The sequence below is a fragment of the Gallus gallus genome, chromosome 5 (genome assembly GCF_016699485.2).
Source record: "Gallus gallus isolate bGalGal1 chromosome 5, bGalGal1.mat.broiler.GRCg7b, whole genome shotgun sequence".
Classification (NCBI taxonomy): domain Eukaryota; kingdom Metazoa; phylum Chordata; class Aves; order Galliformes; family Phasianidae; genus Gallus; species Gallus gallus.
Genome location: NC_052536.1, coordinates 37916645 through 37935427, shown reverse-complemented (window position 1 = coordinate 37935427; position 18783 = coordinate 37916645). Strand labels below are relative to the sequence as shown.

Below are 18783 nucleotides of genomic sequence, written 5' to 3'. Positions count from 1 at the left end.
TGTGTTGAAAGTGTGCTTCTGATGGGCAGCAGAAAAAAGTTGGATGGACACCAAGGAAGGAGATATAAGGTAGGGAGTGTGCAAGTAACAGAAAAGAAAGGGCAGTTCCTGGATGATCAAGTCAAAGAACTGAAGTCTAAGAAGGAAGATATCAATAACAGCAAAGTAGAGAGGAAGGTCTGGTAAAGTGAAGATGAGAGTAGTACAATATGACTGGGAGGGGCATCAGAGGTTCCACACAACTGTGACTGGAAGGGAAGGTCCAGCTGACTCCATACAAAGTTTATTGTGAGGGGAAGTGTCCAAAAGACAAGCATGCTATTAAGATATGGTTTTTGCTACAGAAAGTCTGACAGCCCCCATGTTCAGCAAATCCCTTTCTTCATTAATAGCAACTTCAGAGCAGCCTGAGCCCTGCGGCATAGCAGTGGCCTCAATACTGCAACTCTGAACTGCTTGGCTCAGAGAGACAAGGGAGGGAGAGCAGCAAGGGGGATCTTGTGGGGGTGAGTGGAGGTTTAACAAAGAATCACTTTAACAGAAACTCCTGAGTAATGGCACTGCCGGAGGCCAAGAATAACATCAGCTCAATGTCAGCAATTAGAAGAGGGCTCAGCCAGGCCCCATGGCCAGCTCTGGCCTCCTCACAAGCACAAGCCTGTTTATAGTCCTTTCCCGAGCTCATGAGCAGCCACTGCTACCCACCAAGAGCCCCCTGGATGTGGATGAAAGGAAGACCTCCTGCTCCTGCTCAGAGGGGCAGCAAGAAGTCTGTAGGTGGGGGAATTTGAGGACAGAAACCACGTGGCTACGTAAGGGTTTTGAGAGAAGGAGTGTAAGGAGCAAAGGGTGAAGGACCTCTCCTTCAAGATGCTCTCAGAAAAGGATGGGGGCAATCTGCCTAGAAGATATTCTCAAAGACTCTGACCAGTGACTCATATGCTTCATAGGAGAGAGAGTGGGTGTTCAGACCTCCATGTTAGCTCCATTCGTGGTTTTGTTGGAGTCCAGTCCTACCAGACTGTCCAGTAAATATCTCCCTTCTAATTGAGCAGTCTCTTTTGAGTGGAGATTTGCTCACCCAAACACTTCTTTTAGCATGGAATATTTTCAGACATCATCTGGAAAAAAAAAAAAACACCTCCCCTCCATAATAACAAAAAAGGGTAATGAGTACAGCAGTAAGCTAATTGTAATCTTGGAAGATTCTGTTCTGTCTCAAGACAGGACAGAAAAGCTGTTCCAGTCACAGTGGTCCACCCTTAGCATCTAAGAATCACACAGAGCATCAATAATATAAACCCATTTTCATTATTTCTGCTAGTTCTTGGATACTCAGCCCATACTTTTTTCTTGCATTTGTAACAAAGTAGTCATATGTCTGTGAAGTGTCTCAATGCAAAGAAGAGAAAGGAAATCTTAAATACCATAATAACAAAATGAATAGGAGACTTTGAGGAGATTTTCAGGGTTGCAGAAAAAGGTTGCATCTGGCATCAGGGTCAGTGGCCATGCCCCCTGCACACTATAAGATCTTAAAAGAAATTAATGTGTTTATTTAGAACAAAAATGCAGATTCTCCTAAGTAAGTGTTAAGTTTGCTAGCATGCTGCTTTTTTGGTAGCTACATCTTATTAGAAGATACCCAGGAGGAGAAGAATTTAGTCAAGATAAAGCCCTGATCTGCTTGCCACAGAACATACAGTTGCCAAATACAATTTCAAAACCCCACATTTGGAAACACCAAAATAGGAGTGACCCAGCTTGAAATACTACCCATGAGCAACACAAATAAAAGCAGAACTGTGCAATTCAGTAACAAGATTAAGTGGCAAAGAGCTGTGAAGACTACAGACAATTTTAAGGCTGTCTGAGGCAATGTAAGGTAACGTTCTGAACTTATGCAGAAAAGAAAGCAAGAGCATGCCAACAGCCAAATGGAGGAGGATGCCAATGTGGTGGAAAAGGCCAGCAGGAATTGCAGCATCAAAATTTTATTAAAATCACTGCAGGTAATTTAGTTTTATTGTTGTAACACACTGGAAGAGCTATTTCTTCTACACAAGCTGTGCCGCATGTACTGGCTTGAGGTTGTTCCTACTTAGCTAAGACTTGGTCAGCACTGTTAGGTCTGAGACAGGAGCTTTCTTAGTTACCTGATGTCGGGCTTGGCTTTGCTCCAATAGCTGTCGTGACTGAAGTTTTTGCTGCTGAAGTTGCTGCACGGCTAAATTCAGCTGATAGTTGGGGTGTGCCAGTGGACTCCGTGTCACTTTGCCGTAGACATTGTTCTCCATCTCCCCCTCCCAGGCAAAACGATCACTCTCCGGAGCCCTGAGAAAACAAATTCATCAGATTTCTGCTTATTTGCCAATACGGACTCTTGCTTACAAGGCACCATTGCTTCCTATAGCCTCCTTAATACTTAGAGAGCTGCAAATTTAAGTGGCTCCAACAAGCACAATACCTGCTGCAGGTGCCATGTGCCAAATGCTGCCATGTTAAGGAGTTTCTTGAATTCTAGGGCAGAACTACATTAATAGCTGTAACACCGTGTTTGAGGGCAACAAAGGAAGACAAAAGAGAAGAGAAACTTAAAATTGGATCTCTGACTGATCAGCAGTAAGAGGATGCAGTGTTCCAATAGGAAAAGAACTAAAGATCTACATCACTAATGAGATAAGTATTTACTTGCATTTGTAGAGATTGTCAGTACACTAACACAAGGCTCACACCAAGTACATGCATGCTGCAGTGAGGGTAGGATAAAGGCATGCAAAATAATACCCACAGAGAGGACATATGACTAATAGGATGAGATTGCAACTGTGGCATACACTGACTCCACACAATTACAATCCAAAAGATGTAAGGGGACTGAAGATGAGTTCACTTCTTTCATCATGTAAGTAATGCAATCCTTACCCAGAGAAAAGGCCTCCAGCAAAGAGGCAGTTCTTATAACCCAGGCTTACATGGTGAAAGTTCAGCTGTGGTGTGCAACTTGATAAGTACTGACAGAAGCTCACCAGCTTGCTTTGAAGTTTGTAAGCTGTGGTGAGAAGGCAGTACCAGCATACTTATGCAGAAGGCCGAGGGGCTTTGCAGAGAACAGGTGGCAGACTGACAGGGCCACAAGTTGTCCTGAAGAGGCTATGATGGCCCAGCAACTCGCACACTCCGTGATCATAAGAGAGGATGCCATACAGCCCACTGTATCCTGACACTCTGCCTAATAAAACCTTCAAGCCCCAGTGCCTGAGCTTCCCAGGCTTCGGCTGATCTCTGTCATTTTTCTCTCAGCCACTCTTTTCAAACGTTTCCTTTTGGTTCCCAGGGCAGACTTTCCTTGTGTTTCCTGTGTATGCCATAACTAACTGGGATGTAGAAGACAGTCTTTTACAATGTCTTACATCTCATGCCATGATTCAGAGCGTAGGTTACAGTTCTGGCAAGACTTAACTCTAGTCTCCTTGTTTCACGATATCATCAAAACTTACCACCTAGCTTCTCTGAACGTGTCACAGCTTCCCCTATAGTCTTCATTATCAGAACAGCTCCTTAAAATGTTCTGAATGATGCTTCAAAAAACACCAGAAGAGACTACCAGCCCTATGTACTCTCTCAAAAACAGCCTAACATGTACCTTCCAAAGCAAATTGATAACAAGGACTCTAATGGGTACCTGTCCATACTCAGTTCCTCAGCAACACAGGAGTAAGACAGTCTAGCGGGAAAAGAAGTTCAGCTGCCAGTATTTCCACCCCTCCTTCCTCCACCGCTGCTACTTTTTCTCTTCTGGGCCATTGGCTGTAGGTAGTCTTCTCTGTTTCAGAGATCCCACTTCCTCACTTCATTGCTTCCATCGCACCCTGGCAGTGCAGTACTGGATGAGTTACTCCTGCTCCCTTCTGCTACACCTCAACAAGACTCAGTCAGTTCTTTTTCTTTCACCAGTGCTTGGAAAACTGTAACGTTGCTGAGAGTACTGAGGCCTTGAAAGACAAGCTGTAGAGGTTTGAACCTGACCCTGAGGTTAGATCTCTTGGGAGATTAGCCCTTCTGAACCTGCCATTCTTCTTCTGTCCTCTTTTTATGGAACAGGAATAATCTCTTCTTATTGTTTTATAAAATAGCAGTTCTCTAACATCATCCAATATCTGAAAATGTTATTATAAAATTAAAATAAATATCATCTTAGTTGTTCAGCTTTCCTCAGTTTCCTCTCCTACAATGCCTAATTTTCTTTGCCTTCTTTGACTCTTAGGTACTCTTTTTACTTGTGGTCCTCAAAAAGAATCTCAGATATTTTTCCCTTTCTGTTTCCATCCTCAGACAAGATGAGTACACAGTAACCTCCACAACAATTATGTTCAGAATTCGTGTATTCTTTTTACCTCTACTCGCTCAGTAATGGGGCTATTGTTCTCTGTTACTGTGGTTCTGTCTGCAATTGTTCAGCTATGGATCCACAGGCACTGCTGGTCTCCCAGCACTGTCCCCTACTGGGCACGGGATGCCACAAAAACCAGCACAAAGAATCTCTCAAACAATCCCCAGCTGCCTTCTCCAATCTTACAGGCTTACCAAGTGGGTTAACAGCAGGTTGTTGCCATCTGGACTCAACTCTCACCCCAAGGATAAAAACTGCTCTTTCCTCTGCGTAGATACTGACTCCCTCACCAATCCAGATGTTAAAGCTCCCTGGACTTTTCCCTTGTGTGAAGAAGCAGCTGCAGTCTCTGTTATTCTTCCAGTAAAGTCAGGGAAAAGCACTTAGCTGGAAAGCACAAAGGACTGTGCTGAGCTGGGGATGTACCCTTTGGGAGATAGCTGGGGGTTACTGCAGATCAGCCCTTGAAACAAACATCAGCTGCAGAAGACAAAAAGGTGAGCTTTCAGGAGCTCCACAGAAGACACATTGGGGCTCTGTAAGCAGTTTGCAGCTGAAAAACTGAAGGTCATTGAGAATTGTGAAACAAACATCACATTGCCAAAGAAGATTATCAAAGCTATGGAACAACGTATATTGAGGAATGACTAAATAAATAAGGACTGCTCATTGTGGGAAAAAAGACAACTGAAAGGAAGTAGGAAAAATATATTTAAATTCATGAGGTTCAGAGAGAAGAAAAATGGAGAACAATTACTTCTCATACTGTAAGATTGGAAAAAACACGAAGCCATCAGACAAGCAGGTTTAAACAAATAAAACGAGGTACTTTTTCTCTTAACACGTAATTAAACTGTGGATGCCTTCTTACAACAGGAAGCTAGGGATACCAAAAGTTTACAAGGTTCAAAGGTAATTATACAAACTAATGTAAGCAACAGCCACTAGAACTGTATATATACAAAGATAACACCTCCAGGCCAGAAAATCACTGAGTCCCACAGAATACTGGGGAATTACCATCATTGCATAACATCACCTAATGCTCTCCCCCCATTGTTTTCCATAGGCTGCTGCGTGAGCAGGACACTGAGCCATATAGTCCTTTTGGTCTGAGAGAATGCAACCAGTTTTGTTTATGCATCAAGGGTCCCGAAACAAAATCTGCTGCAGGTAGCAGTCAGAAGTCATGAGAATTCAGTCAAGTTCCACTATTCATTTTAGAAACTAGTATCTGTTCCAATTCCTCTTGTATCATCACAGAACCTGCAATCCATAAATTCAATCCTTTGATCATAAATAAAGCCTAGAAGACAAAAGATTGAGTGTTTTTTTTCTAAAACATAAAAGTCAAGATGAAATGAAGGAGATAAAATTGATATAAATGAAAACTCCACTGAAGGTGGACCTGCTGATAGCCAAACTGGCTTTGTGCCACAGACGTGGTATATAGTGACTGCAGTTCGTTGTACTGTGAGGGCCACTAACAGACTGGCTTAACTTCAGTACCATTTTCTTGATCTCCATTTCTTCCATTTTGAGATACCTAGCAAAGGATTAACTGTTATAGGAAGACAAACTCTAAAGTCTGGTAGTCCTGTATTTAAAAATGCACTGAGACTGCTGCCTTGATCCAACATTTGTTCACTTGAACAGACTCTCAAAAGCTTTCAATTGTTTGCTAACTTGTTTTAATCTTTTTTTTTTTTTCTGTTTTAACCAATACATGATCTATAGCCTAAAATAACTTTTTAAGGATACAATATTACCCAGGTGAGTTTAAATAAAACTACCCAGGAGGACACTCTTGAAACTATACTACCAAATCTTTAGGAAGAACTAAGTTAGAAAAGCCAAACCAATCCCACACAACTGGCTAACATTTGCTTGCACTGCAGACGGTCGTATGCAAATCTCTACAGTTGCAATACATGCATTCCTTCTCATCACATGATGCAGCACAACAGTGTTCACTTTTTTTTCTACATACTCTACTGAAAGAACTGTTGCTTGTCAGAACAGATTTCACTCTCGTGGCCTGCAAGATCCTTCTGGATTGAATATGCCTGTCAGCTGCCACGGGTTTTTCTTCTTTACAGAGGGAAAATAACATAAATTCATAACTTAAAGCATTAAATATTTGATAAGAGAAAGTGCGGACATTTGCAAGTGTTTAGATCACTTTCATAGAGGGGTAGTTTATCAGCACTTTCAGGAAGTCCCCATATAACAAATTACCAGGTTGCTGATGTTACATCTAAAGCCAAACTTCCTTTAGTACAGGAAAATTGGGCTTAGGGTCTGAGACTCAATATTCTGCTGCCAGTGACATGCTCCAGCTCTCAGTCTGTTTGCCATGCTCAGAGGAATGCATCATGGTACAGTTTCTATTCTCAGCCTCTTCTTGTCAGATAACTTAACAAAGCAAGATAGCACCTTTGTGCCCTTCCTGAAATTAGCTTTTCTGCTTAAGGAATTCAGCAACAGATTCAGCACAGTAATGAGGGCTGTAAAAAGGCTGTAGAGGACCTCACAGCTTAACAGATACTACAGAGTTCACATGGTAGAAAAACTCTATAAGAACAACCTAGCTGAAGGAAAAGCTTTTCGCAACTCACACCTTTTTAGACAAAGTCAAAAATAATCAGAAAAAAACTTGTACTCTCAGTGGAAATGAGGGTTTGTTAAGAGTCGGTACTCACAGGCCTGCCTGTTTTCAGTTCAGAAATATTGCTTGTATATTAATGACTCCTCAAATACGTATTTGCTTCTGTCTTTACTGTAAAGACTGCCCGCTGGGAATCTCAGACACTAGAGGTAAGAGAGAGAGAGTCTGGAGAATGGAAGACAGCCCTTTGGTTTAGCAGGATATGGTCAGCAACCATCCAGCCAAAATCCAAGTGCACAAATCCATGGGCCCCAATGGGATATACCCATTCAGATCAATGGGTCTGTTCAGCCTGGGGAAAAGAAGACTGATACAGGATTTGATCAGTGTTTACGAACATCTAAAAGGCAGGAGGCAAGTGGGCAAGGCCAGACTCTTTTCAGCAGCGTCTAATGACAGGACAAGGGGCAATGGCCTAAAAACAGAAGGTAGGAAGTGACACACAAGTATGCAGAAGAACTTCTTTGCAGTGAGGGTGACAGAACACTGGAACAGTCTCCTTCTACGGAGATATTCAGTACGCGTCTGGATGGCTACCCATGCGACCTGCTGTAGGGAATGTGCTTCAGCACGGAGGTCAGAATTTATGATCTCCAGAGGTCCCTTCCAATCTCTGCAATTCTGTGATTTGCTTTCATGTACAGAGGACAGATATATACATGGATGTACATACATGCAAATGGGAAACAGAAATTCCCGCCTGTGCCACCAGAAGAGATTGAGTTTCATTCTGTCAGCCAGGCTGGTTGTGAGCAATCTTCTCACTGCTTGCTCAGGATTATTTATGGGTTGCTCAGTATAGAGACCTGGCCAGGATTCAGACCTTTACTATGCACAGGAAATCTCAGCCTTGGCATTATGGCTCATCTTTTGTAAGCAAGATTTTGTCCTTCCAGCAGCTCTTAGGGCTACTCAGTATTTTTTGCAAGAAACCCACTGTGTTCATTTCTTTGAACTGCAGTTTTTATAAAGCCTGAGCCAGAATTCCCTCTTCCTTTGCACTGACTGTATAAGACTCTCCACTGCAAACTTCTTGCCTCACAAAAGATACAAGTTCGCTTTCCAGAGAAATTTCAATATATCTCTCTGCTGCTATGATCATAACCCAGCCTAAAAGTGCTAGAACACAATGCACTAACCTTCAGGCTTGCTGGTCCTAAATTCTCTTTCCTGCTTTGGTTCTCCATGAGGATGTTATTCAAAAAATCATTAGCTCTCTTCTGGTGTAAGCAACATTTTCTTAATCAATTACCTTCACCTGTGCTAGAAGCTAATGCAGATATACTGCACTTCTACATGCTAATAAAATACTAAAATGCTAACACATTTGTTCACTGACTACAGAAAAATAAAAGAAAAGGGGAAAAAAAGCTCTAAATAATGCAGCTGCTGTAAGAAAGGAATGGGGTGATAAGCTTCTACAAAAAAAGGAGGAGGCTGACTTCCGTCCCCACTTCAAATGGATTTATAGGGAATGCCAAGGAACGAAGCTATGATCAAGTCCACTGATCAATGCCAGCCAGAGAATCTTGTAGTTATTTTGTTACTATCTACCATACAGCAGGTCCTTACTGAAAGAATAACTTCATTTATGCCTTCATATACATTTCATGCTTTCATTTGAATTTCAGCTGAAGCCCTCTTCCAATGGCACTGCTGGGCACGTGCTTGATACTGACTCCTGCGTAGCAGGCAACAATACCAATTTACACAGTATGTTGGTGTTCCCCATATATCACTTATCAAGCAGGAGTTTTGAAACACTTGAAAAGTGCCTACATCTCACTGAAAGGTAATGCAAACTATGCTCAAATTACTTGTGCAAATGGAGCTTCAGCAATCCTGAAAAATAATGCTTTATGTTTAACTCTACTTAGTTTGTAAGAAGCAATAGGATAACAGCAGGAGGTGGTATGGCTGGAGGTCTACAAAACTGAGTAAAGAATTCTCCTCCTTTCAGACTAGGTAACAAGCTAACAATGATGTTTTATATCCCTTTCTGTAAAGGCTGGAGCTAAGGAGGAACAAGGGCCCTCTCTGGCAAGAAGGGAACTTAGAGCGTTTATAAATCAGAGCTCCCACCTTGCCAAGGAATGTAAGACAATCTCAGGCAGTAGTTTCTTGCCTACAGGGCATTCAGGTGGTATGACAGGTCCAGGAAGCTTTCAGTACAAAGCCCTGGTGGGCACCATCTGCTAAAAAAATAGTTGGCCTAGTCACTAATGACTCCATCTAGCGTGGCGGCTCCCAGCATCCTGCTGACTTATGCTCAGGCACTCAGAAAAACACTGAACATTTTCTTTGGCACACTATGTGTTTCTTCCATCCCTAACAATAGGCCCTAGATTGGGGCTGGCTATGGAGCAGTGATAAACATAGTGGGACAAAGCCCAGGACGCTGGGGGCCTGGCTGAGGCACAGGGCAGCCGGGCCTCTCACAGCGCTACTCGCCTCAAGGCCTTTCTTTGTCTCTTCTCCCTCTTTCTCTCCCCTCAGATTCAAAAGCAGTAAATTAAAAACTAAGAAACAGAACATCAAGCTTTTCAGAATGGTTTGCTCCTGTCCTCTGCTGTTATCAGGAGTCTCTAGGAAAGAGCCACTTTGGTTCAGCTTAGTCAGCAAGAACTTCTATTTTAGCATGACCTGCAGATCTGACTGCTGGAACATGCAGATCCCCTACAACACAAAGCAGCTATACTACAGAAGTAAAGAAAGGCATCTTTCCAAAAAACATCAACAGGGAGAACAAAGCAGTTTTGATACTCCTAAATGAGCTCTGCCTGGGACTTCAGAGACCTCCTGAAGCCCAGAGAGGTGTCCAGAACTCCCCTGGCAAAGGTACAGCCAGACAGAGAAGGAGCAGGAAGCAAGAGGCCTGTGTAAAAGGAAGAAGCCATCACCTAGTCTGCCATCTGCTTTCAGGCTCTGCAAGGGAAGCCACGGAAAAGCTTTCAAAGTTAATAAGCAGCCTATCAAGGCTGCACTGGCACAGTAAACGTGGAATGGCATTTGGGGTTCAAATCCAGTTCAAAGTGACACACACAATCTCCCACAGTGAAGGTGTTACAGAGATGTAGGAAAGCTTCTGTCCCAGAGCACCAGTCAAACCTTCTCTTACTAATGAGGCACAGATGCAGAGAACTTGCAATAGATTCAGCCTTAGCTCTTCTGCTCCCCACTTTCTCAGCAGCCTCAGCTGCCTCTACCTACAGAGCAGGTAAGAAAGTCAACAGCATCTTCATGCGATAAGACAGCAGATGTACCAGGTGCGTGTCAAACGCTGGTATGGGGGAAGAATAGGAGAGGTTCTGCGGAATTAGTAACAATTTCCAGATTGTTCACACGTTAACTATAAGAACTAACAGAGGCACAATTTAAACAACCCAAGTTTTATGTGCATAATTTTTAGCAATAGTCAGAAGTGCCCCTCTGCTATTCCCACAGTTCCTCCTTTACAGTGAGAAAGTTGCTGTTGTTACAAGAATTTTATTCAAAAACAAAGATGTGTGCAAAAGCAACCAACTCATCTCCTTGTAATGCACATGTCCCAAGGGCTCACTGGAGTCCAGGTGTCATGCCATCAGCTGCACAACAGCACACGCAGGTATACACTCAGTGTCTTGAACTTCCCCTAACATCCCCCACTAAATTTAGATTTTCTACATGCTCTTCTCCTTACTTCAGGTCTAAACCTTCACTACTAGACCTATACCTCCTTCAAGCTTAGTCTTGAAGCTTAGTCTCACCAGACTTCGGTCTTTCAGACCTTTGTTTGTATATTGCTTTTCTATACACTTTCTGTACTTTTATCAGTATTTGGGGCTAGAAGGGTGCTCAAATCTGAATGCATTCTGGATGCACGTGCACAGTTGATGTAGTGGAAAAGTCCCTTGTCTGCCTGCTCCTTTGTTATATTCTAACAAGTTCTATCCAAGTTCCTGGGCTTTCTCCTTTTCTGATATATGCTGCTGCATAATATAATATACTTTATTTCCTGCTCCCTGGCATCTGTAAATTATTCCTTCTTTTTCTCTGACATTGAATTTCAGAGTAAAGATAGATTTTCTTACAAGAAAGGCAATGTAGTGGCTGCTAAATTCTGCTGGAGATTAGGAATTAAGTGCATTTTAGGCCTTAACTCTCTAGATACAGGCAATACCATGATTTAGCAGGTTGGAAATGAGGTGCATCAAACAGATTTGTGGCAGTCTAGCAGAGGAAGAACAAGTTGAGGTTGTGGAGTACTAATAAATCTCTGGAGGTAGGCCTAATCTATCTCAGCTATTCCAAGATTTAGCTGGCATTATAAACCTCCTACTTACAGGAGCACTAAACTTGCCAGTCTTTGTGAATGAAAGTATTTACTCTTCAATGGAGCCATTTTTCTGTTGGGGCCTTAGTAGCATCCTTGGCTGCAGTCTCTCAGATCTGAGGAATAATGGGCTGGTAAAAAACAGGGGTTTTTTTCCTTCTCTTTCCACACGGCAGCTTTTAAATTCACTATTAGAAAGACTAAATCAAGAAGAAAACTAACAGCCAGATGGCTGCAAAGTTCAGTGCTGCCATGCTGCTGCGGTTTATCAGGTCACTGGAGAACCAGTTAGGGTAACTGAGCATATCTCCATCATGTGATCCAGATTAACAAGTTCACCTAGCCTCAGTGAGTGCAAACAAAGGGGTGAACCATACAGAGTGAGAGGTGATGGTGGCCTCATGTTTCCTGCACATAATTCCATACTTGCAAATGCAAGCAAGCTAGCAAAAGAATTTAATAACAAGATATTTATACAGGAAGATTAACACAGAAGCCTGGTATCATTCTTCTCTCATGAGGAAGCCTTGGGAAAGATTACCTGCCTACATTTCTGACTTGTAATTGCCTGAACTGCCTTCCCCCACAGCACATCCCCCATATTTTAAAGCACTAATTAGATATGAAATTCGAACAGGAGAGATAGGTTCTGAGTAACTTCCCCTCACTACTACTGCGCTCTGCTTTGGCTGGGATAAGTCATTCAGACTTGGGTAACGGGCTACCTAATTGACACCTTACATTTGCCCTTTTATCCCATTCAGTGAATTCAAAGCACTGGGAATTTAGATGCATTGCTGTGCCACTTCCAGATGGGAAAGGTATTCCTCACTACAGAGGCTCCACTATAAAATACTAGCATGGATCGAGTGGACCAACACAAAATGTGACTTGTAACACAGAGCACATAAGCCTACTGAAAATGAAAACAGAAAAGACAGATGAGCTCTACTTACTCCTGACTACGTGTTTTTTTAGTGGATAGCAACAGTATCACAAGAGGATGAAAACACAATAGGCATCACTATCTGTCTAGAACATGTTTAGGCTGGGTCTGTAACTGAAGACATTATTCAGCCACTCTCCTAGAAATGCATACTCCCTACCACTCTTAAGAGGCACAAGGGTTAAGTCAGGACCAGTAGTTTAGCCCTGCACCCTGTAATGCCTTCTTTGAAAAGCCGCTCACAGTTTACAGGGAAAGAGTGAGAGTGCAGCTGCTCTCCCAGCCAACATTTGGTTCCTATTATAGTGAATAAATCTCCCCCTCCCCCTTTTCTTTTTTTCCCCCTTTTATATTAAAAGTCCATCAAACACATTTCTTTCTCAGTAATATTTTTCCATTAAGTTTCCTTCTGCGTAGGCTTTCCCAGAGTGCTGTGTTCCTCACTAGATGTGCCCAAGCAGCAGCTGCAAGATCCCACTGGAATAACAGAATGAGGAATGAAGGGAGCAGCTCATGCCTCTCATTTAAGTCTCAAGAGGCAAATGAAAACTTAGAATTGGGCTACATTGGTGAAATCTAGAGTGCTTGAGAAAAAAAAAACAAACAAACAAAAAGCAGACTATTGAGTTTGGTAGGATTAGGAGTCAGGAGATGGGAGAGAGTACTCAAAGTGCTCTGCCACTGCTCAAGACCATAAATACTCTGCAGAGCTAAATGACCCTGTTTCTGTCAGCCTCCCAAAAGACGCAGGACAGGATGGCATTACACCACAAGGCTTCAAGGGTTCCTCCAGGATTGTGCTGTCCAAGTTTCATACCTCTTGAGGCCCAAATGATTTTTGAGCTGTGTCATATGACTATAGAGTAGAGATGTCATATTCTCCCAACTTCAGGCAATCTGTCATCTAAATACTAAACAAACAGACAAAACTAAACAACAGCATATGCCTTCAAATTCTACATAATTTGCTCTGAAGTTCATGAAAGCAATTAAACTTGCTTGACATCCAGTACACTTATCTTGTTGCAGTAAATGAAGACCCTCTGATCAGTGTCTTTTAGAGAAGCCTTTATAAGTCTTGATAGCTTAGAAAGTCTGCTTATGGGGACAAAGCAGGCTGAAGTATGGAGTTCCCTGACATCATGCCTATAAATCTCCAGGCCAAAAATCACGGTCAGGTAACAGAACTTCACAAGAGAAGCAACACTTCTACTACATTCAGAATCTGTATACCTGAAGGGAAGGCCAGAATCTGTTCTGCACTTTGAGACCAAAGATGTGCAAACTCAACTAACCCGGAGCTGTCACCATCTGAAGGCTACCTGAGCAACAGTAATATTAGGAGGAATGGTCCAGTGAAAAGAAAGTACTGCAATGGCAATAGGAAGGCACATCTGGTGCTACCAGCCAGCAACACTGCTAGAGTTGTATAACATCTATCTGCTGAAACACAAACAAGTAAGAAAAAATACAAAATATGAACTAAAGATCACTTATGTGGGTCCTTGCTGTGATGCTGTATGCTTGTAGTTAGTCTCCTGGTTTTGGATAATTCCCCAAGAACTGATACATGAGCAAAGAAAAGGTCTGTAAAAGACCTTTCTTTCCTTAAAAAGCTAAAAATTTATCAACCTAGCTCCAATGTAATGAAGCTAAAGGGGCTGCCCATTAAAAAGATAGACATACACAGTCCCCTAAGCCTGATGGACCTTACCTGCTCACCCAAGAAGCATCACTACCATTTTTCTCCATGTTATAACTTCGATTCCTTATGAAGCTTCTGTTCTTCTCATCCCTCAGATGAACTTATGTAAGGTAACAAGGTATGGCAACAAACAGACTGGATTTGAGTGACCTCCCAAAGGTCAGAGAGTTAAGAGAGTTAAGAGACTACTTATTTATTTGCCTACACCTTCTGTACAAAGCCAAATTCACCTGCTGGGGCTGCTTGAACAGTAGAGTGGAGAAAAAGAAGGATGTGGCAACTGTGTTAGCACACACTTTTTAAGTCTATAACAACACGATTACAAAAATTGTAGCTGGGGAGCAGTGGTGTAATATGTTCAAAGCCATAATCCAAGAGATAATAATAATATGGGTTATTACTAGTGCGGAAATTGACCTAATAACTGCATACGTTGCATAGACATGGCTAGCTTATCAGACATTGCATATTTCTGAAAAAAAAGATCACTGATACAGAGGCCACAGACACATACTACACACAAACACCAAAACACAAACTTAAGAGCACCTTAAGAGCAGCACAACACATTGGTACCAAAGCAATCCCAGGGCTGTGGTGCTTGCTATTCTAGAGCTAGAAGCTTTTCTGGAATCCCTGCAAGCCTAATTCACATATAATACTGTACTTGTACCGTAAGAGGTAAATCCTATTTTTCATCCAATATCCTTAGAGGTAATGGAAGTTTCCTGGAAGCACTTATTTCAGCCAAGACAAAACAAATTCCTACCCATGTTCTTCTCAAGCTAAAACTGACAGAAGTTCTCCAAGTCTGTAGAGCTCCTCCTAAGAATCCTCCAGACACAGCCTACTTGCACAAAAAACAAACAAACAAACAAACAAAAAAACCCACAACACACTTTTCAGTAGAGAAATATACCTTAAAAACTTACAAGGTATTTTTCAAAAAACTTGACACATTTTGGTGGTAGCTAAAATGCAACCTTAAAAAAAAATTAACAGAACATCACTTCCACTGGAGTTACGTGCTATCTACTTCTAATGTTGAAAGAGAAAGTATTTTTATAAGATCTATAGCCAATATTAGAACAGCAAGAAAATCACTGCATCCCTCCCCCCAAAGCTCCCATGCATCTGTCCACCACTATTACCACCAGAAACCAGTATCAACCTACCAGAACTGGACTATAAAAATCTGCAATAAAAGAGTTGAAAAACTTCTGTTTTTATAAAGCCTCACCTGAAAAAGCAAGCTGTTCAAGTACTGCAGAGCAAGAATCTCTCTACCTTTGGCACTCTGTCCTCCAGCGGATTAATACCACAGAAGCATGTTCCCTTGCCAGAGAAGACTGTTCCAGTTTATGACAATTCTGGCCTCCCTGTTGTTCCTTTTTTTGTTTTAAGCTGTACATAATAAGATCCCAACTCCATTCCTAGTGCTGTTCCATAAATTCCCATCTCCTCCTGGGATCCACCTACCTCTTCATCTGCAGAAAAGAATAGAGCTCAAGAACAGCCTACAGCATCTCCAGTAACCCAGTGTTTCCATAGGAAAATTCACTGAGGAGTTCACATCATCATAAAAGAGTTCAATATTCAGTGTAAATAAACTGAAACAAAACACCTCCTTTCTGGTAGAGAAGAATAGGATGAGCAAAGGAGAAGCTTCTAGCTACCTACCTCCAGCAGCTACTGCAGTGAATGGTGCCTGTTCCTGCTTTGATGGGAATATTTAGCCCCCCACATTTCTCTGGGTCTCACTTTCCTTACTGGAAAGATGATCTGGTCTCATCATTTTGAGAAAGGAGTTCTGGGGCATCATGGACATAAATTTCTGCCTACCTCATGGAGCCATTACAGAACAAAACATTAAAATTACTACAATTACTTTGGGAGGAATCGTTATCCTGATTTTGGCTGAAACAATTAAAGCAGAAACGCAGTTATTTGATAAGCAAAGAAAACTGAAGTGAACAAATTTGTTACTCTAATGGGCCAAAGCAAGTGCAAAGTGTTTCACTGATATGTGGCATGAAGCACTCTAACCCAAAGGGTACAATAAAGCAACTTTTTTGCTAATATCCACACTCTTGGTTTAATTAATTTTATTCCCCATTTTCTCCATTCTGGCACGTGTAAAGAAGAATGTAATGCATGAAGGCTGGGGGCAGAAGTGCAGCACGGGCTGAGGCAGCATACCTGGCAGCTGCTAAAACAAAACTTCAAAGTCTCAGCTCCCTTTGAAAACCCATCAGGCAAGAACCACTCCTCCCCTTTAGCTTCTTTAGGAGCTGGTACACTTAACCACTTCAGCATGTTTGGCAGTTCTTTAGCCATTTCCAAAGCAGGTGCTGGAGCGGAAAATTGTGGGAGAGCCCCAAAACATTCAGTTGCCTCCCTCTTTCCTTAGCTGGCAGCAATGCACGTGCTGACCAAGCAGGCCAGCTGATGGACCACAGTTACGCACAGTGAGTAGGGAATTTGTGATTATACCACTGAAAGTACAAGAAAAAGCTCAGGCTTACCTGGGTCAACCATATCTTTCCCCAGGAAACTACTAAATCCGATGACAGACAAAATCTGTCATGAAAAGAAAGTGAGTAAAAGGATGCTCAGATTGTAACTGTACAGTACAAAGAACTGGTGTGATCTAAAAGGCATTTCTCAGACTTAGGATTTGTTTAAAGATTCCTCTCTGTCAGACCTAGGCTGCATAAGATGCTCAGGTTGCACAAAAACTTATTTAGAATTGAATTCTTGCACATGAAAATTCTATCTACTTGCATCCAATGACAGGCTAGGAGGTGGAGAATAAGCTCTTGTTTAATTTGCAGCATCTAGAAATAGAACATTTTACATTCAGTCCATTTGAACAGGCACACCTATTTGTGATGTGTCCTCCTTCAGTACAGCCAGAAGAGTGTAGGATACATCTGTGCTAGCTCTGCCAGTCATCCCAACTGAACACACTGCCCATGTTTTCCCCTCAGGGTTTGGGAAAGGTAGAATGGGGTGGTGCTGTTCTCTTGCAGATGCAACTTTGCTCAGCTTCCTTAATGACTGATTTTGGGTAAGCCTTTCAATTGCTTCTGGACTGTATATGAGCACTGAATATTTCTAATGACAGTGGAAACCAAAAGCTAAAAGCAGGTATCTACAGAGAAACGCAATAGCTTTCATAGGAATTTGTGGTTAAAGTTGAAAAAAAGTTATGCAATCCTTTATTCCAGTCCAACCCAATCCCTTCTTCTGGAGCCAAAATGGAATTGTTTCCTACAGTATACAGAGAAAATTTCATAATTAGTCAGAAGCTCCCAGACTTGGGAACACAGATGGGAACCATGGAATCAGTACTTCAGGAATTTCACCAAGTGATTGCATGCAATGCTAAGCACGAACACATCAAAGATGCAGCTGCAGACGCTAAATCCTTATAAGGACAGACTAAAATATCCCAGCCACTTAGTGGAATAATGTCCTTTCAAGAGTCCCTTCCTAGCATAGATAAGGCACACCAGGAGATGGCCATGACAACTGTATCAAATGTCCAAACAAGAAATCTTAATATGCCGCTACTCTATACTTGATGTTTTTTGTGACGTTTCAGCCAATGTTCTAAACAGGACAGACCTTCCTGAGAAACACCAGAACTGCTACACAGCTACAGTCTTGTTCTGTGAAAAGATAAATGTGGCCTTTGGATGCCTTGAGCTGAAAATAGTAGTATTTGCAAAAAGGATAATCTTTTGTTGTGTATTGTGCTAATGGCTCTCTAGGGACTAGCCAGAGGTTAGGACAGTAAGCAGCCTCTCAATTGCACAAAGGTGAATAATGGACATCAGACGAAAGTTAGAACTAAATTATAAGAGCAGGCGTTACATGGTATTGCTACCTACAAACATATCACAACTTCACAGATTGAGCCACTTGTATAGCAGGAATTTACATCATTTCAGAACCAGACCTGCAGATAACAAACAAAATGCAGCAATTACAGTTTTGCCTTGAGATATCATAACACACTTATAAAGAATTTATTCTGTTTAGAAAACATCTATGAAGAAAATCGCTGCACTTCAAGAATCATTTCGTCCCATATGACTCGTAACAATGTAGAAATCTGTGCATAACCTTAGTTCACTTTCATCCTTCATACTTTCTTATTTCATAGAATGGCTTGGGTTGGAAGTGACCTTAAAACAAGCAGTTCCAACTCCATAATTCAATGATTTAAATCACTTAGGCTAGCAAAATCAGCAGAAAAGTGGAATTTCACATGGAAATGAGGTGGCTCTGATCTTCAGAGAAAAAAAAACAGTTACGCAAAACCAAAATCCTGAACAGAATGACAAAATAGTTTTTAAAAAATCTAAAAATTCATTGAATTCAAATTTCTTGAAAGATACCAAATTAGCCTAACTACTAAAACTAGGCTTCTAAAATTATTTTGCTAATAAGATATTTTATTTACTATTTTAATTTTAAAAGAAGAGATCAGCAGGTTCTCAATGCTCAAAATCAAACTCTACAACAGCTGTTCCAAACAATCCTAACAGCAGCCTTCTGTTTCATAGGGAATAAACTCTAACTTCCTTGATATTTTGGTAAGAAATTCTGAAAACAGAAGCCTAAGAGTACCGCTGTCAGCAGGACAAAAATCTCACTCTCTTGGACAATATTTTGGAGCTACCAAATGCAAGGTTTTTTTTTTTTTCTAATAAAGAGATGCATTTATCAATGCACCTATCTTAAGAACAAA

At 41.6% G+C, this 18783-nt stretch overlaps 1 protein-coding gene across 7 annotated transcripts in view; it reads right to left on the bottom strand.

The window, feature by feature from the left end:
- TTLL5 (tubulin tyrosine ligase like 5) overlaps positions 1-18783 on the bottom strand; it is a 120150-nt gene that overhangs the window by 21986 nt on the left and 79381 nt on the right. For all 7 annotated transcript variants that reach the window (XM_015287390.4, XM_040701000.2, XM_040700999.2 and 4 more), the window contains one exon: positions 2157-2334. In XM_015287390.4, the coding sequence (XP_015142876.2) occupies positions 2157-2334 (178 nt within the window). The remainder of the gene's footprint in view (positions 1-2156; positions 2335-18783) is intronic.